General features: G+C 40.1%; 1 protein-coding gene and 1 long non-coding RNA gene across 3 annotated transcripts in view; one reads left to right on the top strand and one right to left on the bottom strand.

The window, feature by feature from the left end:
- map3k7cl (map3k7 C-terminal like) overlaps nucleotides 1-13814 on the top strand; it is a 68830-nt gene extending 55016 nt beyond the window's left edge. The window contains exon 5 of the mRNA XM_043700688.2: nucleotides 13634-13814. Coding sequence (XP_043556623.1) covers nucleotides 13634-13814 — 181 coding nt within the window. The remainder of the gene's footprint in view (nucleotides 1-13633) is intronic.
- Nucleotides 1290-23385, bottom strand: LOC122555050 (uncharacterized). Of its 2 annotated transcripts, XR_015758907.1 has the most exons (4): nucleotides 19057-23385; nucleotides 16214-16309; nucleotides 7253-7334; nucleotides 1290-2134 (listed from the first exon to the last, which is right to left on the bottom strand). It is a non-coding gene; the product is annotated as an uncharacterized LOC122555050 (long non-coding RNA). The 2 variants fall into 2 exon arrangements; XR_006313143.2 differs by lacking the exon at nucleotides 19057-23385 and having other exon boundaries at nucleotides 16214-17842.
- Between the last annotated feature and the right edge of the window lie 279 nt (nucleotides 23386-23664).

The raw sequence follows: 23664 nt of genomic DNA, 5'->3' as shown, positions 1-23664 counted from the left end.
AATTGATCCCACTAATTCTAAGGCTGTGCCCATGGGTCCTAGTATCCCCGCCTGACAGAAACAGTTTCCCAGCGTCCACCCTCTCTAAGCCATGCATTATCTTATAACTTTCTATTGGATCTCCCTCAACCTTCTGAACTCTAATGAATACAATCCCAGGATCCTCAGCTGTTCATCATCGTATGTTAGGCCTACCATTCCAGGCATCATCCGTGTGAATCTCCGCTGGACGTGCTCCAGTGCCAGAATGTCCTTCCTGAGGTCTGGGGCCCAAAATTGGATACAGTATTTTAAATGGGGCCTAACCAGAGCGTTATAAAGTCTAATATATTTTCTTTAACCTATTTTTCTAATCATCCTGTTCAGGAATGTTATTAGACACCTATGGGGCAGGTGAGACTTGAACCCAGACCTCCCAGTCCAGGCGTAAGGACACTACTACTGTGCCACAAGATGATAGGTAGGAAGGAAGATGGACAGGAAGACAATTCAAGAGGGTGGTGCTGAGTTAGAAAGTTGGATCTGGGGTAAGGTGGGGGAGGGGAAATGCGCAAACTGGTGAAATCCACATTAAGGGTCTCAAGGCAGAAGGTTGAGGCATTCTTCCTCCAGGCATCGGGTGGCTAGAGTTTGGTGGTAGAGGAACCCAGGACTTGCATGTCCTTAGCAGAATGGGAGGTGGAGTTAAAGTGTTCGGCCACAGGGTGGTGGGGTTGTTTAGTGCGTGTGTCCCACAGATGTTCTCTGAAACGTTCCACAAGTTGGTGTCCTAGAATAGAGCTAATGGATCAGGATTACTACGAAGTATATACATGGCTCATTAGGTCATTAAGTAAGAATTGTCATAATGTGAGCTTGAATCACTGGTCAGTGAAATAATTCCCCAGAGGCCAGTATCCCATCACTAAATCACTCTTTATTTACACACGCATAGTACTTGACACTGGTCCGACTTCCTCAGAGCCAACTCTGAGTGAACAGGACTTCTGACACTCCTGTTTATTTTTTTTTTCAGATGATCCCCTGTTTATTTTTTTTTTTTTTTTTCCTTCACCCTCACACTACCACCTAAGTGCGGTAGTGCTTATTTTATCTCCAGCACCCATGGTGTGTGTGTGCAGGTGTGAGACACAGTGAAAGACACAAAGTGCACGAATCTTTATTCAATTTCCACCACCAGGAAGATAGGAAAACACCCGGGTGGCCAGTGACAAGCACTGCCCTTCACATCAAAGGGCAGTGCTGTGTGATCAAAACAGTGAAGGGGAGGGGAGGGACTAAATCAAAATAGAGTTGGAGGGAGACACTCCTGTTTATTTATTTATTTTTTCCTGTTTATAATTTTATTAAACAAATTACAAAACAGTTTACAAAAAAACATTGACAGCTGTACACAAAAGACAGCAGTTTTACAAGGGAGAGGAGGAGCAAAGCTAGGCCCCGAACCCTACCGTTCAGACACTCCTGTTTATATCTGTCAGCCTGGGCTGCCTGATTGGACCAGGTTAACAGCCACAATCAGAGAACACATATTCTGTGAGGTCCACTTGGCTGACCTCTTAAACCAGAATTGCAACTATATGTGCATAGATCACTGGGTTGCAGGCCATGACCATGATACAATGGTAAGCTCCATGTGATGCAACAGTCTATAACCAGGGGCACCCTTACAACATGTGCACTTACTTCCTCCATGTTTTTCTGGTTAGATCTAAAGAGGTACTATTCTCAAGTGAGTAATCTGTGGATCCCATTCATTCAGATGAAATTACGAGGCTATAGCTTACAACTTTATTTCAACTGACCTATGGGTAGAAAGAGCAATCCTTGCACTTAGAAGTAGAATTGAGGAGCTTGCAATATTAGAATTCATATCAAATTTAAATGACCTGTGGGCATATTCTGGACACCTCCAGGCAGTTCACTAATGAATGTCAGGGAATAGCTGAAGTGAAAGGTAAGATAAATAGCTGGAGGAAGGGGAATTAAGGATGAATCAGACATTGAAATGAGAGGTAAAGGTGGTCATATAGTAGGGAGGAGAAAAGGTAGTATCAGGGTTGTCAACTCATAGAGTTGGCCTGGAGTTTCCAGGAATTGACGATCAATCTCCAAGACACTGCTATGTGCGACCCTGCAGAAAAATCACAGTGACATTACAAAGATAATATCTTCATTTTTATTTAGAAGGTTTGCTTTACTGGATGTAGAAATATTGAAATAGGAACAAAAAAATTGGCTCACTGTCCAGTGTCATCCAATTTGGTGTAAGTCTTTTTGCTTTTTATTTGTTGTAGGAAGACACTGTCAGAAGGATGAATAGTTTGGCTAATAAGTAGCTGGAGTGTATGGGGAAAGTCATGTGATGAAACCTCCAACAATACACTTATCATTGTCACCAAAACTAGGTCACGTCCAATAGTTTTCGAGGGATTGGGATGATGTTACCTACTCCTCCTGGCTCAGTATTCAGCAATTATTGTTTCCAAATGGAAAAGTGTGGCGCTAGAAAAGCACATCAGGTCAGGTAGCATCCGAGGAGCAGGATGTCGATGTTTCGGGCATAAGCCCTTCATCAGGAACGTGATGATTAGGAATTATTGTTCCCTTACTTACCTTGTTAGTGGTGATCTGCAGCATGGACCAGGAACCAAATTTGTACAATGGATGTCAATCTGAAATAAGCCCCACCAATTGCAAAAATGGCATACAGGATTTAGATAAATACAAGGTGCTGCATTTTGGGAAAGCAAATTTTAGCAGGGCTTATATAATTAATGGTCAGGCCCTAGGGAAGGTTGCTGAATAAAGAAACCTTGGAGTGCAGGTTCATAGCTCCTTGAAAGTAGAATCGCACGTAGATAGGATAGTGAAGAAGGCATTTGATATGCTTTCCTTTATCAGTCAGGTTATTGAGTACAGGAGTTGGGAAGTCATGTTGCAGCTGTACAGGACATTGGTTAGGCCACTGTTGGAATATTGTGTGCAATTCTAGTCTCCTTCATACCTGAAGGATGTTGTGAAACTTGAAAGGGTTCAGAAAAGATTTGCCATGGTTGGAGGATTTGAGCTATCAGGAAAGGATGAATAGGCTGTTTTCCCCAGAGCATCGGAGGCTGTAGGGTGACCTTATAGAAGTTTATAAAATCATGAGGGGCATGGATAGGCTAAGTAGACAAAGTCTTTTCCCTGGGGTGGTGGAGTTCAGAACTAGAGGGCATAGGTTTAAGGTGAGAGCGGAAAGATATAAAAGAGACCTAAGGGGCAACTTTTTCACGTAGAGGGTGGTACGTGTATGGAATGAGCTGCCAGAGGAAGTGGTGGAGGCTGGTACAATTGCAACATTTTAAAGGCATCTGGATGGGTTTATGAATATGCAGGGTTTGGAGGGATATGGGCGAGGTGCTGGCAACTGGGACCAGATTAGTTTGGGATATCTGTTCGGCATGGACGAGTTGGACCGTTTCCATGCTGCACATCTCTGTGACTCTCTGATATTTCCAGCCTGTAAATATGTGTGCTTCATTCTGGCCATAACAGAGGCTTGGATTTCTATTTCATACCTGAAAGTGGGTGTGTCATCATCATATTTCATGGCCTATACTTTGAAATGCTTCTAATCATTGTTAAATGAACTCTTTATGGAACAAATGCTTCCCTAGTCTAAACTGAATTTCAGTGGCAGGGAGGATGGGTTCAGACCTTAAAAATATTGAGGTACTTTGTCAATTCCAACAATTTTGTAATTGTGAGGGTAACATTCTTTTTCTTTTCATAATTGTTACTGTTTCAGTGGTGCTACCTTTGAATTTTCGAGATTTAGATTTTGGAGTTCAGTGCAGCTGCAGATAGTGGGAGAAAGATAGATTGTGCATTTTTTGTTACAGTTTTTGAGATGTGCATCTTTAACTCTGTGATGCTGTGATCATTCCTGAACCACTCCTTATACTTGTTAAACTAATCCTTTTATATAAACATGAAGATCTTATACATTTAATATATGTGATGGAAAACCATAAATTAACCTGATGTTACTTGTGAAGTAGAACCTCTTGACTTGAAATATGATATATCAGGACAAAATGTCATTAAGTTTGAAGACTGTTAAATGAGCAGATCAGAGAGTTTGAGACAGTGGAAGCAGCACATATGATTCCAAAACTAATCTGGACACTCCCCAGTCCATGATCCCGAGACCATTTCCTGATTTGTAATTGAACTTGTGCTTGATGGGCTGCTTCAAACATTAGCTGAGACAGATAGTATATTGTGAAAAAGGGGATTGTGATACAGAGACTGACTGTTTCCCAGAGCTGAACTGAAACAAGCATTGTAAAAATATATAATTTTAATAAAGAGGAAGTCTCCTCATCAGGGTACGTTTTGAAACCAGACAGTTGTACAAAACTCAAAATTCTTCTAAATTCATCTAATTTTGTTTATTTTTAAAAACTTAGAATGAATGTGTGCATCTGTCATTATTTGGGAATGAAATCATGGAATAATAAAACATAGAGGAGACAATTCAACTCTTTGCCCAATGCAACTTTTTATACTGCTAATACAAACATCAATTCCGCCAGATCCGGGATAGGGCAAATGCAAAATAAAACTCACTAACTAAAGTTCTGTCTCAAAACAAAACTCTCACGAGGTTCCCTACATGTCTGATTTTCAGCTGATCTGTTCTGTTATTGAATGGGATACCTAGAAGTTTATAAAACGTAAAGCAGATACTGACTCACAAGTCTCCCATTTATGACTTGGAAGTGGAAATAGTTGCCTGCAGTGTACACAATTGAACAGCAGATGAAGAGAATTGTTCCAAATAAAGGAGCCTGACCAATTTCCTGCATTTAAAGTAAATCTGGAAAAACATCTTAGAACTGACAGCCAACACAGTGATCTGGCAGAATACCACAGTGACTTATCAATTACTCTAGCTCACCTCTTCTTAGCATTGTCTGTTCACTTCTGGGGGCTGAGTTCAAAAACATCTATCCCATAATGTTTTAAATGTAGGGCTTTTAAGAGATTACCTTACTCTGTGTCCATGTACTGATAACACCTAGATTAGTGCATTTGAAGACAAGCTTTGTTTGGGCCAGACGATAATCATTAATATTTTTAGACTGCCAAACAACATTAAAAATTTTAAATTCTCCTAATGTTTGAACTTCTTAATAAAATTATGCAAGTGTACGAGGGGGAAGTGCTTTGTATCACAAGTACTTCCCAATAGAATATGGTTCCTCTTTAATGGTTAACATCTTTGTGTGGCAGAAAAGATAATAATTCCCACAGAATCAGAACTGACTGAGCCTGACATTGATACCATCCGGTAAACGTATTAGATTTTCATCTTAGCTGAACTGTAGAGCCTCCATAGGTATTGTTGCTGGGAATTATCTGTGCGAAATTTCTTACAGTTTTGCAGCTAAGCGATTGAAGAGATAAAGGAATACTTTATTCTGCTAAATATAATTGTGCCAATTATTGGCTTCATAACAAAGAAAATAAATCATTGCATTCACATGAATTTAAATAGGTGTTGTGTGGATATACAACACAACAGCAAACTGTATTTCATGGATGTTTTTTATTAAGAGAATTGTGTCTTGAAGAATGGTGTGCTGAGAAGTAAAACAGTGAACATTGAGTAGCTGTATAGGCAGATTCAGTTGAGGCTTTCAAATGGAAATTTGATAATTATGTAAAGGGCTACAGGGATGGGACTAGCTGAGTATCTCATACAGCGAGCTGGTACAGACACAATGGTCTAAATGGAATTCTTATGTGTTGTAAACACTCCTACGATTTATTGAACAGAAGACAAAACTAAAGAAGGTTGTTTTGAAAGCAAAGTTCAAGTAGATTTTGAAAGTAGGGAGGAAAGTGAGAGAAAGTGAGGGCTGCAGATGCTGGAGATCAGAGCTGAAAATGTGTTGCTGGAAAAGCGCAGCAGGTCAGGCAGCATCCAAGGAACAGGAGAATCGACGTTTCGGGCATAAGCCCTTCTTCAGGAATTCCTGAAGAAGGGCTTATGCCTGAAACGTCGATTCTCCTGTTCCTTGGATGCTGCCTGACCTGCTGCACTTTTCCAGCAACACATTTTCAGGAAAGTGAGATATTCAACTCAGCAGTCTTGCTGCGTGGACGCACAGAGCAAAAGCCATTTCCTTCAAAAAAGTTGAATAGAACATCATCTAATCCTGTTCCCATATTTATTTATTGATTATATTAACAAGAATATTTATCACTGGGTGCAGATTATTCATCTGATCTCTTGATTTTAGATGATATATGGTCCAAGGAACCATGAAAAAGGATATTGGGGTCTGAGTGACATGCACTGTAGCGAGATGTATGGCAGAATCTGATGAGAAGTCTGGAGAGGCCCATATCAACATTGGCGTTAACTTGCGCCAACCTTTATGCTTTTCACAAGCAGTACAGTTTTCTCTCTAGCCAGAGTGAATGACCAGTTAAGGGACATTATTTCTTGTTAAACACCTTGTTAAACTTGCCTCATTAATACTCAGTTTCCTATCTTCCCAAACTAACTAAGCAAGCTAAGTATTGTTGAAACTCAATATGGAAACCAGAGCAGGTACCTGCCGGATTCAACTCATTTATTACTTTGAGTGATTTTCAGGTTGGAACACCAGGCATGAACATTTTGGGGTGCACAATATGGTATAAACCACATCGATCCCACACCAATGAACATTGGCATCCAATATGTGCCAGCCTCTATGAATTCTCATGGTATATTTCTAATCTTCTTATGGTATGGCCTGCACTTCAGTGGTGCAACTTAGGCTGCACCAACAACTTATCATTGTATGGCTGCAGGAAGGACACTGTGCATTCAGCAACAAGTGCTTTCAGGACAAGGACAGGATCGGGCTGCATTTCTGTGCTTTTCACTCACTGTCATAGTGCTCATTCACAGTACCTTGATACTTACAGTATCCCTGCCTTGCATTGCCTTGTCATGCCTTGCTGTTATGTGCTTTGCTCCTCAGCCACAGATACCAGACTCCTATTACTTCTCCCTTACCTTGCTGTTTAAGGCAGACAGAAAGGAAGGAAGCTTATCATAGTTGTTGACAGGTCTCAGTCATGTCAAGGAGATGACCTATGTTCAGGGGATCCCAGTGCAGTAAGTCAAGGGCAGTTTCTAATCCCAGTCCAGGGGCTTGGCACTGGTCAACTAGTCTCCTAGGGCAGTCAGAGTCAGGATGCTTACCACATAAGGGGTGAGGAGCTGAACGTCGAGCAGCCCTCCACTTGTCCTGCATCTTACTGCCCTATAGGAGGATGTTTTCTTCCTGCAACAGGAGAGAGGCAGGTATTAAGGCAGTTGAAAATGCGAGACACGACTGTTAGAGCCAGTGCAGGTGGGGAGGCATTCCAAAAAGGGATGGTTAGCATAAAGGTAATGGTGGTAGGGATTAAAGTGGGTGACAGCGAGTGAGGGAAAACGTTTCAGGCAATAGTGAGGGTGGTCAAGCGTGAACCTTGGTGGGAGGTGGGTTCAGGAGCAGAGACAGAATGAGTGTGAGATTTTGGAGAGAAGTTGGTGGCACATAACACTGACAGAGTGGACAGAATCATTGACCTTCTTCCTATAGTGCTAGTCATTGCTCCAGATAGCTGAGTCTGCTTTATCCCAGATCGCGACCTCGGACCAGGCTGACTTGGTCTGGTGTTGTGGCCTCCACTGCTGATCCTGGGGAAGAGGAAGTCCCAATTGTGCACCATCCCCTCCAGCAGGACCTCCAAGGCACTCCCCACAAACTGGGGTGCTGATCTTCCCCAGTCTGCCATATCCAGGGCAAATGTCAAGGATTATATAGAGGGCAGCTTATCCAGGTGCACAACAGTCTTTTAAAGATGGCACATGCACAAGGCGTGCTGGTAATTCCTTGATATGTGCTGGGTGGCAGTTTGTTCTGGGAACTGTGTATGATAAGGTGGAGCTGGAAATGAAGGGGCGTGGTAGGTAATTAATGTGGCATGTCTTGACAGATAAGCGAGAAAATTTGCTAGCCCTCATGCAAAAAAGCTATCTACAAAACTTGAATGAACTCAGACTGAGCCAAAACATCATCAGATTCATCCCAATATTACTTTTTGATTTTGTTTTTGAAACAGAGTTCCCTAGGGCGAGATGATCTTGCATTGTTTTATTCTGGGTCAAAATTGCAATTTACAGTGCAAGGAGTACATTTCTAATCTAGCCACAATCTTGCCTGTGCTGTTTTGCAGAATCCTGTGGTTAATTAATAATTGTTACTCACAACATTAAGTCTTTTGCAGAAAAATTCTCCATTGATTTTAAATGAATTCAGTTGAAATTAATGTTTTGACAAACACGTAAGTGAGAAAAATGTATTAAGCAGCAATATTTATTAATGTACTAGTGTTGAAGTCATGTTAATGAACTTGTCGAATGGTCATTCCAGCTATCTTATTCTTATAAAAAGCTATTTGGGTCATGACCAAATTCCTTATCCAATACTTCCCTTGCAATAGTTTACTCAGTGTCAGCTGTCATACAGAGAAAACCTTTTGTAATTGACTATCTTCTAAGTAATATTTTCTTTCCATATAAATGGAGGGGAGGGTTTGAGTTACCAGTAGATTATAACTGGAATACTACCTCAGGGTTTGTTCATATTTAATCCGGATCATCCAGTTTTGATTGCTCGGTAATTTAAACGTTCGTCTTTTATTTCCTTGGGAGATTTTTTTTAAGACCTTTGAGCAAATACTTTTGTGTATCAATGTGGAAGGGTTGAGTGAGAATTGGAAACACATTGCAACATTTGACATTCAGCAATAGCATTTCCAACTGAGAAACACAAGTTGGTTGCAAAATGAAATTGCTTCCAACAGTCCCATAGGTGTGACTTTAACTCCACTTCAGAAAATTATCATTGCTTCGTCATTTGGGATCTATCCATTTCTTTTTCCAGCCTCCTCCTGACATTTTTCTGCATGAGTGGCATTGTAAATGTGAAAGTGGATATAGTTTTGTGCTATAAACTCAAATATACCAAATTGCAAAGTCCTATTTGCCACTAACGTTTTACATCTGGTAGGGTGGTAACTTTCCATCTCAGTAATGAAGGCTGGATTTACAGTCTGAACCCAAGAAGCAGGAGGACAGCGTTCCATCTTTTGAAGCACCTTATCCTTTATTAAAATAGCTTTTTGGGTATCAGTTATGACTTATGTGAGTTGTAATTGTCTTAACAGAGAAGCCTGTGTTTAAACATGATTGTGAATAAATGAAGACATATCAATCTTGTTTATGAGCAACTTGTCAAAGTTTGAAACTATTAAATTGCAATTGTTAACTATGCTCCTGAACTACCTTATGTTCTGTGAGCTACTATAATCTTATTAATGCAAGTGTTTGATGTTTGAATATACAAAAAGCTCTAAATGGAACACTTTAAATAATAGTTGGATGCTAAACCTTGCAACAGCTAATGCATTTATCTGCACAGACAGACAGACAGAAAAATGAATGAAGCAGCATGACTCAGTACTTGCAGGCTTATCTAACAGGACAAATATTTACCACAATGTACAACAGTAAGATTTTCAAGGACATCAATCGGAAAACAAGCAACAAAAATTCTTCCTTCTCAGAGAGTTGGTGACCATTTCAGTCCTTTGTAACAATAAGATAAATGCACCATCTGAACACTTAACTTTGACCCTTTTAATTTGGGAGTTTACATAAAGATGCTTAACTTTCCACATCATTTAATAAACATCTTTTCCCCTGTATGAATTTGCTTTTAGAACCTCAAAATACTTGCATTGCTGCAGTGCAGACCAGTTTATTCTGATTATACAATGTCACCTATAATAGACTCAGCATATTCCTTAGTAGTGACTCAGTCATAGTTAGGTATATTTAATTAATAACACAAATAGAGTGATAGACTGGACTTAGTGTGCTAAGAGTTAGTTAAATAAAGATATTTATGGGAAGTACACATATTTGAGAAAGTTATAGATCAGGCCCTCTTAGACTGACACTTCATAGTTCTAAGAGAAAGCTAAATTTTTGGAAGTGCTGTCTTACAAATGGGACAGAAACTCAAGGCTTGGTTTGCCTGCTCAAGTGGATGTAAAAGATCCTAATCATAATTTGAAGAATATCACAATGTTTCCTGATGCGAATGTCAACATTCTTCCATTAATCAAACGCAGATCACTTGATGAATCATTAATTTGCTATAGACCCGCAGGGGCTGACCTGGCCTCCCAATCACTGCTCATTTTAATTCTCCTTCCCCCTCCCTTTCCGACATGACCATCCTTGGCCTTCCCCAATGCCACAACAAACCAAAAAGTAAATTGGAGGAACAACACCTCATCTTCTGCCTGGGCAGCCTACAGCATGGAGGACTCGACATTGAGTTCTCCAATTTAAAATGACCTCTTTTCTTATCACCCAACTCCTGTCCAAGATCCTCCCTCTCCCTTCCAATCCTTTCACCGACCTTTCCTTTCAATCGGATTCAATTCTCCCGTTGACCAATCAGGTCATACCCTCTACTTGTGTTTATCTATTCCTCCCTCATCACCCTGCCCTTCCACCCCCTATATCTGCAGCTGCCCTTACACCAACCCACCACTCGTGAAGGAGGGTTACGCCTGAAATGTTGACTTCTCCACCTCTTGATGCTGCTTGGCTTGCTGTGTTCTTCCAGCATCCAGATTGTCGACCTTGGATTCCAGCATCTGCAGTTTTTTTTGTCACATTAGATGATGTGTGTGGAGGTGCAGGTGAATCTGTGGTGGATATGGAAGTTTCCTTTGGGGCCTTGGAGGGAGGTGAGGGGGGAGGTGTGGGCGCAAGTCTTGCACCTCCTGCGGTTGCAGGGGAAGGTGCCGGGAGTGGAGGTTGGGTTGGTGGGGGGTGTGGATCTGACGAGGGAGTCACGGAGGGAGTCATGTGGCCTCCTCTATATTGGGGAGACAGGCCGGCCATCATCTATTGCATCCTCTGCACCCGATGTGGCCTCCTCTATATTGGGGAGACAGGCCGGCTACTTGCGGAGCGTTTCAGAGAACACCTCTGGGACACCCGGACCAACCAACCCAACTACCCTGTGGCTCAACACTTCAACTCCCCCTCCCACTCCACCAAGGATATACAGGTCTTTGGACTCCTCCATCGCCAGACCACAACAACACGACGGTTGGAGGAAGAGCGCCTCATCTTCCGCCTAGGAACCCTCCAACCACAAGGGATGAACTCGGATTTCACCAGTTTCCTCATTTCCCCTCCCCCCCACCTTGTCTCAGTCAAATCCATCGAATTCAGCATCGCCTTCCTAACCTGCAATCTTCTTCCTGACCTCTCCGCCCCCACCCCAGTCTGACCTATCACTCTCACCTTGACCTCTTTCCACCTATCACATTTCCGACGCCCCTCCCCCAAGTCCCTCCTCCCTACCTTTTATCTTAGCCTGCTGGACAAACTTTCCTCATTCCTGAAGAAGGGCTTATGCCCGAAACGTCGATTCTCCTGTTCCCTGGATGCTGCCTGACCTGCTGCGCTTCTCCAGTAACACATTTTCAGCTCTGATCTCCAGCGTCTGCAGACCTCACTTTCTCCCTCCATATGACTTTGAGATACACCTTCCTACTTGCTGCACACACAGAGTTTTTGTCTCATAAACTGCTGGCACATGGTGCAGATCGACATGGGACACTGCCATATAGCAAGACATGTACCCCCTTGACTGAGGACTGCTGAGCTGTAAGGCATGTTGCCTGGTTGTGTGACTGGGCTGCCTGGTTTTGTGTCTGCCCTAAACAGCAAGGGAAAACTGAAGTGAGTCTTTAAGCTCTGGCTGAGGGGACAAAGCACAAAAATGCAAAGCAAGGTAAGGCATTGAAGCAAGTGCAAAGTGACTGAGCATTAAGAGAGTAAGCGAGGAGCTTTGAGATGCAGTATGGTCCGATCTGTGGGCAGGGACTGCCTATGCTTTTGCATGTTGTCCATTGAGTGTGTCTTGAAATGTTGGTGACCGGTGTTCAGAATGGAGGATGTGAGAAGCAAGCAGCAAACTGGAGCCACCCAGCAGCCACTGTGACTGCCATATTGGAAATTGCCATCATTTAGTTTCTATCTGGTGGGTGGGAGATTGGAAATATGAATGAAGTCAGTTTTGGCAATAATGAGAAGTTAATCTGTGCAAATGGATGCATACAGGCTTCTTGGCACTCACACCTGTGATTCTCATCTTTCTGTGTACGGTACTTACTTGGAGTATTGAACATTTTTGCTCTCAATTTCGCCAATATCACTCTATTACCCCATCTTTCTCGCCAAAACCCATGTCATTTAGGACTGAGAAGAATCAATGTCCATCATACCATTGTAACTCATACGTGATTGATATCATGCAATAAATAACAAGTGTCTTCTTCTCATTAGACTACCAAATGGATTTTCTCTATCATATTAGATCAGTCAAGCCCTTTAGGTTTCAGTCTAAAAGGAGAATGGCGATAGAAAAACTACCTGCTTTATCTTTTATCATGGTGACTATGGCGAGGATTCCTCAAACAACAACAGTTACAGCAAGCAATTAGGAAGGCAAAGAGAATGCTGGCATTTATTGCATGGGAATGGAATATGAACGTTGGGATGTTTGGGCGATTGCACAGCACATTGCACCACTCTGTATGGTTTTAGTTGTCCTGTTTAAGAAAGGATGTAGATGTAGTTCAAAGAAGGTTTACATGAACTCACTATGGGATGGGGAGGTTTATCTTATGAGCAAAAATTGAACAGGTTGGGCCTGTATTCACTCAAGGTTAAGAGACTATAAGAGATGATCACGCTGAAATATATAAGATCCTAAGGGGACTTGGCAGAGTGGATATGAAAAACAGTTCCCCTTGTGGGAGAATTAGAACTGAAGAACAGCAGTTAGACAAGGGATCTCCCATTTAAGATACAGATAAGGAGTATTATGTTTGCTTTCGATGAATCAAATGTCTTTGGAATTCTCTTTCCCAAGGTGGATAATTCTTGACTAGTAAGTGAGTCAATGTTTGTCAGGTTTAATCAGATCAGCCATAATCTTTTTTGAAAGGAACAGGCTGGAGGGTTAAATGGCTTACTTCTGCTCCTATTCTGTATGTTTATATAAAATATATTGTGATGTCCTATATAAATGCAAATCTTTCTTTCTGTAACATATTAAAGAAAGGATAACTTTTATGTAATACCTTTCAATTTCAGTGGTTTTCCATATTGACCCAAAAACTTGAATGCTGTAGGGTGAGAGTGGTCCTGGGGAACTTTCTTCTGGACCATTATGCTTATAAGAAAGGGCACATGCAAAATTGATCATTTTCATCAATCTCAACTTTGCCCAAATACTAGCCCATTTTTTATTTAGAGAATCTGCAGCAATTTGAATGGGGGTATTTATGTTACCTGACAGTGTCTATGAAAAGTACAAGTTAGGATGATAATATTTTATTGTGAAGCATATGATAGTGAGAACAGCCACACGATTGTAACCTATTGCATAAATTTAGAAAATGTTTATTTTCCAGTATTCATGTTTCTGTTGTTTGTCAGAAAACAGCTGATTGCAGAACTTGATCAAGATGAAAAGGATCAACTGAATGCTACACACCTGACACAGGAATACCAGCAGCTTGCTGAAGAAAACCACTCTCTGACTACCTACCATTTACAGTGTAGAGAACATCTAGAGAAACTTCAGGTGCTACTGCAGCAGCAACAGGGATCTTCCTGACTCCAGACAGGCAGTTTTTTTATTTATGACATACAGAATGCTGGAATAGCTATGGAATCTTCTTTGAGGTTCACAGAATCAATTGGAAGAGTTTACAGTAAGGAGAGCAGAAACCATCGTGCTAGTTCACTGATTTACTGGAAGCTGATTTGCAGCATTGCTGTAGTTTTTTCCAGATGAGCTTTTCTTTTTGTATGTATAAGATATGCTGCAACATTTTGATTTGCTAGTATCAAGAAGTACAATAAGGAAAGGGGTTTAAAAACCCCAGAATTTGTAAACATGCAAATATTAAATGGAATGCTTTTGATTATAACAAATTGAGAACATGAAAAATAACTTTTAAACAAAACATTTGTATAATGATTTTTAAAAATTGCTAAAAGAACCATATATAATATCAAAGCAAAATATTCTTACATATAATTCTTTAAAATTCAGTTATATTGAAATCTATTTGAAAAATCAACATTTTAAATCAACAATGCATGCATGCATCAAAAATGTGAAAAGTGTTTGCTCGAGATTTCAAAAATAATTCTTGAAACCCTTGTTTCTAAGCTGTTTCTCTTTTCATTTGGTCCTTTGCAAATTGAAAATCTGCACTGGCAGAATGAGTAAATGTGCAGGACTTTTATAGATTATGTACACCAAAAGTTTCTATATTTACTCTTTCAGTCATCACAGTACAAGAAATTCAAATGGACAATGTATTAAAGTTATGATCTGGTTACATTTTTATACATATATAGCTGAACAGTTTTTATGTTTTACTTCTTTGAGAACACCTGTAGCAGTCTGACATCATGTTTTAAAAGGTGTAAACAGACTACATACTTTATCCAAGGAATGTGAAATATTTCATTATTTTCCACCACTAAGTAAATTACTTTTCAGTGTACGGAAACATTTCTTTAACAGTTGTTAAGAGATGGATAGAATATATTGTGAAACTTGCAAAAGATGTTAAATTTAATAAGAGATTCAAAACTGGTCTCCAATGGTTACTGTATCATTTGAAATAACTGTACAGTTACCTATAATTTTAATAAAACTTGGGGTGACATGACCTTTACAAGTAATTTATTTAATATATATTGTAACATAATATATGTATATCATAATAAATGTGTGTAAATTGGGCCTAATCAATTGGAACTAGAACTAGGTCAGTGACATTGAATCTCTGTATCTTCAGTTTTGTGTCCAATTTTCTGTTCTTACAAGGCACCAGAAGTGCTTGCCAGTTTGTGATTAGGTATGTTGCAACAAGGTTAAAATGACACCAATTCTGTCACAATTTTCCGGCATTCAGGTGTGTATAGCACAATTGCATTTACCTGTCAATATTAAATCCTACAAGGAGTGCATTATAGAAATAGATTTAATGAATCATATGACAAGATTGGTAGGAATATAGGGAATGTTTCCCGTTTCTCATACTTTTACCCTGTTGTGCTTGTTATCAAAACTTTTGCAGCAATTGTTTTTACAGAGTAAGGCCCTAGGGAGTGTTCCTGAACAAAGAGGCATTGGAGTCCTGGTTCATAGTTTCTTGAACGTGGAGTCACAGGTAAATAGGATAGTGAAGAAGGCATTTGATATGCTTTTCTTTATTGGTCAGAACATCGGGAATAGGAGTTGGGAGGTCATGTTGCAGCTGTACAGGGCATTGGTTAGGTCACTTTTGGAATATTGTGTGCAATTCTGGTCTCCCTCCTATCAGAAGTATGTTGTGAAACTTGAAAGGGTTCAGGAAAGATTTACTTGGATGTTGCCAGAATTGGAGGATTTGAGCTATGGGAGAGGCTGAATAGGCTGGGGCTGTATTCCCTGGAGCGCTGGAGGTTGAGGGGTGACCTTATAGAAGTTTATAAAATCACGAGGGGCATGGAGAGGGTAAATAGACAAGCTCTTTTCCCTGCGGAAGGGGAGTCCAGAATTAGAGGGCATAGGTTTAGGTGGGAAGGGCAAAAATGAAAAGGGACCTAAGGGCAACTTTTTCATGCAGAGGGTGGTGCTTGTATGGAATGAGCTGTCAGAGGAAGTGTTGGAGACTGGTACAATTCCACATTTAAAAGGCATTTGGATGGGTATATGAGTAGGAAGAACTTAGAGGGATATGGGCCAAGTGTTGGCAAATTGGACTAGATTAGGTTAGGATGTCTGGTCAGCATGGATGAGTTGAACTGAAAGGTCTGTTTCCATGCTGTACTTCTCTATGACTCTATGAGATAACCAACAAAGAGATGCTGGGCTGCACCAACCAGATTGTTTCACCACAAGAGAGTTTTCAGGTACAGCTGTACATATTCCCAATTATCAGTAGATTGGTTCTGTGGCAGTTTTGCTTTACAAGGAGTGCAGTTACAGTCTTGAGTTGCATAATCCAAACTTACCTGCAGTCAAACACTTACATAGGCACTTACTGTCAAGGTAACAGTGGCCCTTAGCCTTTATGCTGCAAATTGATTACCTGTTACCACTGGAAACGTCTGTAACATAAGGTAAACAGGTGAATATAGTTATTCAAAGCAAGTGAATAATTGCTTTGTTTGCTCAAGCAAGTGATTAAATCTCCTTCATATTGGCAACTAACAGCAGTATGAGAGGACTGTGCAGTTTCACCAAGTTTCTCATATTTTTACCCCATTATGCTTGTTATCAAAAACTTTTGCAGTAATTGTCCAGGAATTGCTTTTACAGAGTAAGGTCCTGGGGAGTGTTGCTGAACAAAGAGATTTTCAAATGATCCTGGCTTGCAGACTGGGGCCCTAAGTCAGTGCTTCAAAAATTTTTTTGCATTGAGATCCCATTTCAGAGGCCCCTTTCAAGACATATGCAACTGTCCTTGCTTACAAACCCCAGGCTGAAGAACAGCCATGTAAACAGATAGCTCATCAAGGAGCAACAGCAGGAAGTCCAGCTTCCATTGATATCTGGAACTCATTAACAAGCCTTTGGCCACTTTCAAAATCAAAATTGTCCAGGAAATCTCAGAAAACAGTTACCCATCCCTCAAAATCAGTGCTGTCATAGATGTTAATAAAATAAAATCACAGAATGTGTAATACCTGCCCATTTATTTCCTCCCTCCTCACTATCAAAGGCTCCAGACAAACCTTTGAGGGGAAGCAGTGATTACGTGCACTTTACTTAATCGAGTCTATGGTGTTCACTGCTCACAGTGTGGTCTCATCTACACAGAGGAGATGAAATGCAGACCGTGTGGCCACTTGGCAGAACACCTACGTTACTTCAACACCCCATTGTGTTCCCTGGGCAGCATCTCTGTAGTGGGTCTGCTGCAGTGCTCCAGTGAAACTTAGCACACGCTGGAAAAACAGCACCTCATTTTTCACTTGGGGACCTTGCAGCTTTCAGGACTCAAAATTGAATAATACTTTTAGGGCGTTAGCAACCTTTCGTCCTTTTCCTACACCCACACTCCAGGTCTTGTCAGTATCAGTTTTTTTGTCTCTCTCTGGCTTACTATTATCTAGTCTTCATTTGCCTGTCTTTCTTTCCGTCTCGGCTCTGTTTCCACCTATTGTTTACTGTGTCTCACGCCCATCATGTCTTTAGCACATATTCCACCTTTTCCTAGCTACTATCTAGTTCTGAAGAATGCTCACTTGACCTGAACCATTAACTCTGCTTTCTCTCCTCAGATGCTGCCAGACCTGATGAGTTTCTCCAGCAATTTCTGATTTTGCTTCAGGGGTTGTTGCCTGGTCCCAAGTAAAGGAGTGTTCTGGGGCGGTCAACTTTTTTGGAAAGAAGGGGAGAGTCCAAACATATAGAGAAGGAGCGTATACTTCATTTGAGGAACAGAGAAAAAAAAAGCCAATTAGTAGTAATAAATTGATTCTCCACCTGGCTTCGGCCTATCATCAAACTTGTAGTCAGTTTTCCACTCAGACCTATGGATATATGACAATCAAATTCTCAATTTCATCCTGTTCTAACTATATATTTTGGTGTTGTTCTCCAATTGAAATTGCAGGCAGAAGGTAATTATCCTGCTCCTTTCTAACTCACCCCCCCCCCCCCCCCCCGCCCCCCCATATTGTGCTCTACCTGACCAAGTATATGAACCTCCCTTCCTCGTTTCTCTGAAGAAGCTGGTCAATATCCAAACCATGTCTGCCCTTTAAGCTGCTGCAAGCCTTTAAATCCTGATTTCTGACTTCAGACTCAGTAAAGGAGTTCATTCATATCGTAAAAAGTGACTAACACCAGAAATAATTGCATGGCCAGCAGACCAAAGGCATGGCTGCAACCTTCTGACTAAACTTCCAGCTGATCACAAAATTTAGGAGGAACTATCAAAAACTTTTTAAGGGGAAATTGACAGTGAAGGCATTTTTGATACTTTTGGACCATTTGATACTTGTTAAAAAGTGTTTGGTTAGACAATTGCCACTCAGGTATACATTTATATTTGTTAACTGGGAAGAATATTTAAATTTGCACTTTCTTTACTGTCACTGCTGTTAAAAGTGTACCATGACGAAGAATGTTTGAATTGTAATTCGAGCTAGCAGGCACAGAGATTTGTTATTGTTCACACAATGGGCAAGTCTTAACAGCAATATTTTCATGAAAAAATATCCTATCACTGGCCCAAAAAATAATCAACAACATGGCTTTGTGTTAGAAAGTTCAGCTGTTAACACTGGTGCTAGAACAAATGGGAACATTTCCACCTCATCTCCAGTACAAACTGGCAAGGTTTCAATTTGTAAAATTGGGCACTTTTGTAACCTGTTAATTGAACAGTAAGGTAGGATCACAGTTTAATTTCTTGACCTTTAGAAGAGACATTAAACCAAAGTCTTGTCTGCCTATCTGGGTAGGCAATCAAGATCCATTGCACTATTCGAAGAGTGGACCAATTTACTTCCCTAAAAACAAATGACAAAAAACAGATTCAAAAGCTATTAAGTTCATTGCTATTTCTGGGATCTTCTTGCATGCAACTTGTTTGGTATGTCTGCCTGACCAACAAAATTATATTTTTAAGGTAAATTATGTGAAAGGTTTTGATACTCCTGAGGCCTAAGAAGGTGTTAAATAGGTCTTTATATTAATGAAGACATTATATACATCCACTCATAGCTATATCCTGGTAATGGACTTGGGAATTTTCAGTGGGAAGTTTGTGGGCCATTGTAATTACTGGAACTCTTGACTCAAAGTTGTGCTGCAGCAGAATCCAATACAAAAAAATTTTTATTACCTTCAGCCAAATTTGGAGCCACAAGTTAACTCTGCTCAGAAATCAAGGGTCACTTAAATCCTTCTGAAGTTTTGGGTTCTTCACAACCCTTCCATTTATTGTGCTTGATATAAAGTGTACTGGTTATCTAAATATTAAGATAAATAAATAATGTGGATGATGGTCAGTAGTAAAAGTGAAATCCTTATAAAGTGCAATAAATAATGTGGATGATGGTCAGTAGTAAAAGTGAAATCCTTATAAAGGGTGAGGTCCAACTTCAGACAAGGGTAAGGAGATTTTGTTTCCTCACAGAGGATCTTCTTTGGAGTTCTCTTCCTCACAGGGTAATGGAAGCAGCGCTTTAAGTCATTTTGTATAAAATTCCAGCGCTAGAGCTGCTCCACTGAAGGATTTGCTCCAAATGTAAGCCAGGGTACTGTGGTCAGGGTTATACCAGGCAACTTGTGAAAAGCTGAAAGTCATTTCAGTCAATCAATCCGTATTTTATGAAGTCCTCCAACATAGTATTTGACACTAGGGTTTTGAGAATGTGTATGGTTTTATTACAAGAAGAGAGGTTGGGCATATAGCAGCCACCAGTTACTTTTCTTGGAAACTAATTATAAAGAAATACTCTATAGTAGAAAAAGAAACTCTGGTATTAATACTGCGTCTTGAACATGTTGAAGTATATGTCTATCATGGCTATGGACAGATGTTGACATATACTAATCACAAACCCTAGAATTTACTGAAAACTCCAACAACCAAGATGTCAGATTATTTTTATGGTGTTTGTTATTACAACCCTGTCTTTTAAACATTGTTCTCATGTTAGGGATAAAATTAATTGCCAAAGCTCTGTCAAGAATGTAACCTTGTTGAATTGTCTATGTACTAAGTAGGCAATATAAATATTTGTATATTTTACATGCAAAGGCCAAATGTCTTAATATTTTTTTAAAAATTATTTTGTCAATATTTTACAATGAAACACATTTAAAATGTGTTTCAATTTTCCAAGGGTAGAAGTCAATAGAAAATGTTGTCTTTTTAATATTCCTTGGAGAACGTTAATTATTCATTCATGGGTTGTGGGCAAGGCTGGCTGGCCAGCATTTATTTGTCTCTAGTTGCCCTTGAAAAAGTTGCCTTCTTGAACTGCTGCAGTTCATATGCTGCAGGTTGATTCACAATACCCTTAGGGAGGGAATTCCAGGATTTTGTCCCAGCAACAGTGAGGGAACAGTGATTTATTTCCAAGTCAGGATGGTGAATAGCTTGGAGGGGAACTTGGTGACGTATCTGCTGCCTTTTCCTTCAAAATGGATGTGGTCATGGGCTTGGAAGGTTCTGTCTAAGGATCTTTGGTAAATTTCCACTATACTTCTTGTAGGTTGTACACACTGCTGCTACTGAGCATCAATGGTGGAGAGAGTGGATGTTTGTGGATGTGGTGCCAATCAAGCAAGCTAATTTGTCCTGGATGGTGTCAAGCGTCTTGAGTGTTGTTGGAGCTGCACCCATCCAGGCAAGTGGAGAGTATTCCATCACAATCCTGACCTGTGCCTTATAGATGACAGACAGGCTTTATCTTTGGCAGTCAGGAGTTGAGTAACTTGCTGCGGTATTCCAGCTTCTGACCTGCTTTGACAGCTACTGTGTGAATGTGATGAGTCCAGTTGAGTTTCTGGCGAATGGTTTCTGGCCAAGTTGTTGATAATGGAGGAATTCACGGATAGTAGAAATAGCTGGTGTGGTTTCTTTAAAAGAGATCATTGAAAATTCACTGTGGATATTCAGGGCTTTTTAAACTAAGTTTCTTGTAAATGATAAGACTGCTTTGTTGTAGACCCGAATAGGGCTGTATTGAATATTGGCTAGCTTAGAGAGGTTCTTGTTTCACTGGTTCAGTTAGAAGAAAGCTTGCTAATAACAAGCTGAGTTGTAGGAAAACTTTGCTTAGAATAAATTGCTTTCTTTCTGTCATGCTTCACTGGGTTAATACTCCGAAAATCAAGAACCACTATTCCCAAAGTGGCCACATAAGATGAAGATTTTATCAAAGTACATAAGATTCCCCAATTTCTTATCTTTTAGAATCATGGAATGATGGATCAGGTTTCTGTACTTAACACAAATGACTACTAATTATGAATATAGACGTTCTACCTACAAGTATGCAATTATAAATTGTTGACATGATTAAAATTTTAGCCCACTTATAAAACAATGTCTACACACATGTAGACAGACACAAAAAAGTTGGTGTTACAGATGGAGCAAAAAAAGGGAAGGCCATTCAATGATCCTTGTCCACAGGGCTAGCTGAGATCACCTTTTTGACTTGCCTGCAATTGTTGCTTCTCGATGCCTCTTCTCCAGGCACTTTCACTGGCTTGCAGAAAGCACAAAGCAACTGATTCGCAACTTATAAAATCTCGGAGTTATTGGTTTAAAACTATAGCTCACAGCAACTGATGAGGCAAAATAAATGGGCTTTTTTCAGGCTGTAGGTGTTTCTCATAGCAGAAAAAAGACACCACTTACCCTTTTGGAGGTCTCAAGCAGAGTTTCCTTTAATCTTCTTTCTAGTTGTGTGGAGCTCTGAGGCTCATGCGTGTCAGCAGTTTCTAGAATTGAAAGTCAGTACAATGATCGGCATGCCAAAGCCTGTCACTGTGCATGGCACCTTGGAGCAGTTGCATGTATGTGCAGCTATGCAGCCTAAAGGGGATGTTGGTCCGAAGGCTTCTTGCCATTTTGTTTACACCTAGAATCTGATCAGCTACCTGGGAATCAATCACATAGTTGTTGGCAGGCAGAAGGTCTGTGTCATCGACAACTGTTCATCACTCCACAGACCGATCAACTACTTGTTGCTTGCCGAATCTCATTTAGTACACTGCATGGTGCCAGTTCATCTGCAACTAAACATCCCCCAATGCTTGAATAAGAAGCAGTGTAAATAGCATGTAAAGTAAGTGCTAGTCACTTGCTTTTTAAACATTTCAACAATCCCTTCCACATCCTTTTTTTTAAGAAAAATCCTTTTCCCATTTCAGTCCACGATCAAAAGTACAGAAAAATAAAAAGATACTGGCTTTATATTTTGAGCAATGAAGGTTGAGAGATGTATAAGACTGAGGGGTATTATTTTCACTTTGTTCCATTAGTAATGGGACCAATAACCATGGAACATTGACTTAAAGTAAGAGGTAGAAAGCTAATGGGAGATTTGTGGAGAATTGTTTTTCACACAGAGTGTTGTGGAAGACTGGAACTTACTTCCTGAAAGCATGGTTGAATCAGAAACCTTTGTAATATTGAAGCAGCAGTTAGGTATTCACTTGCATTGCCATAGTGTCCTGGTCTATGGCTCAACAGCTGGAAATGGTATTTGAGTTTAGTTGACTGTGTGGACACAATTAGCTGAATAGTCACTGTCTGTGTCATAAATACCTATGTGTTTATCATGTTGCCTTCAGGAATAACCCACTGGCCAAAGTGTTCACATTTCACTACAGGCCTAGCAATACCTGTGGAGAGAGAAACAGAGCTAACATTTTAAGTGTGATATGAACACTTCAGGTAGCATCATATAGAAGAAGAGTTATATCGATTACCAAAAAACTGAAAGAACTGTAATGCTGGAAATCACAGACAAAAATAAAAAACAGAAATTGCTGGAAAAGCTCAGCAGGTCTGGCAGCATCTATGGAGAGAAAGCAGAGTTAATGTTTCCGATCCAGTTCTGTAGAAGGGTCATTGGACCGAAATGTTAACTCTGATTTCTCTCCATAGAGGCTACCAGACCTCATGAGTTTTCCAGCAATTTATGTATGTGTTTTTGTTCATATTGATTAAAAGGGCTTGCAAGATTACAAGGGCTATGCAGGAATATAGAGTTGAGTTTAAAATCAGATCAGCGATAATTTTACTGAAGGGCAGAGGAGGCTGAAAGGGCTACTCTTCTTTCTTGTTCATATGTTCTTTCTTTGAGAAAGCCAATCTCTACAAGGAAATATTTTCTTTCTTTCTTCATATGTGTGTTTTGTGGATGTTTACAGGTATAAGCCTTTATGCTTCTATATTACTGACCATGTATGTTAATCAATTGTTGCTTCTTTATGGAATGAGTTCTGTTTTGATGATAAACTATTTTGATTTATCAATTTATCAGTTTTATCATTTTGATGATGATAAATTCTGTTTGTTACAAAATGCAATTCATAGGTCTCATTTAAGACTTATTATTAATGAGTGATGTGTTGAGAATTGTGACAGAACCATGTCAGAAATTTAGCATGACCTTGACATTGGGAGCAACTCATTGCACCTTTTCTGCATCTGCTGGGTAGGAGATAAGTTTCTCATTGGGCATCAGTGAGTTTCCTATTCAGGGGATTATTGTTTGTTAAGGACCTTATTAATAGCCAATCTTTCCTCATTGATATTCAGCTTGCTATATTATCAAATGCACCCACCAACTTTTGACTGAGAGTTCTTGACATGAAAGTAAAACTGATGACTTTGGCTTGCTTCATGCTCCAGCTGCCTTCAGTGTTGAACACCAGGCACCAAAATCTCAGGCATGTCCCAAGGGCACTGGCCATGTGCACTCCA

The sequence above is a fragment of the Chiloscyllium plagiosum genome, unplaced genomic scaffold (genome assembly GCF_037043375.1).
Source record: "Chiloscyllium plagiosum isolate Xiang-an unplaced genomic scaffold, Cpla_swu_hap1 HiC_scaffold_12, whole genome shotgun sequence".
In the NCBI taxonomy this organism is placed as follows: Eukaryota; Metazoa; Chordata; class Chondrichthyes; order Orectolobiformes; family Hemiscylliidae; genus Chiloscyllium; species Chiloscyllium plagiosum.
This window is presented reverse-complemented; position numbering and strand designations above follow the sequence as displayed.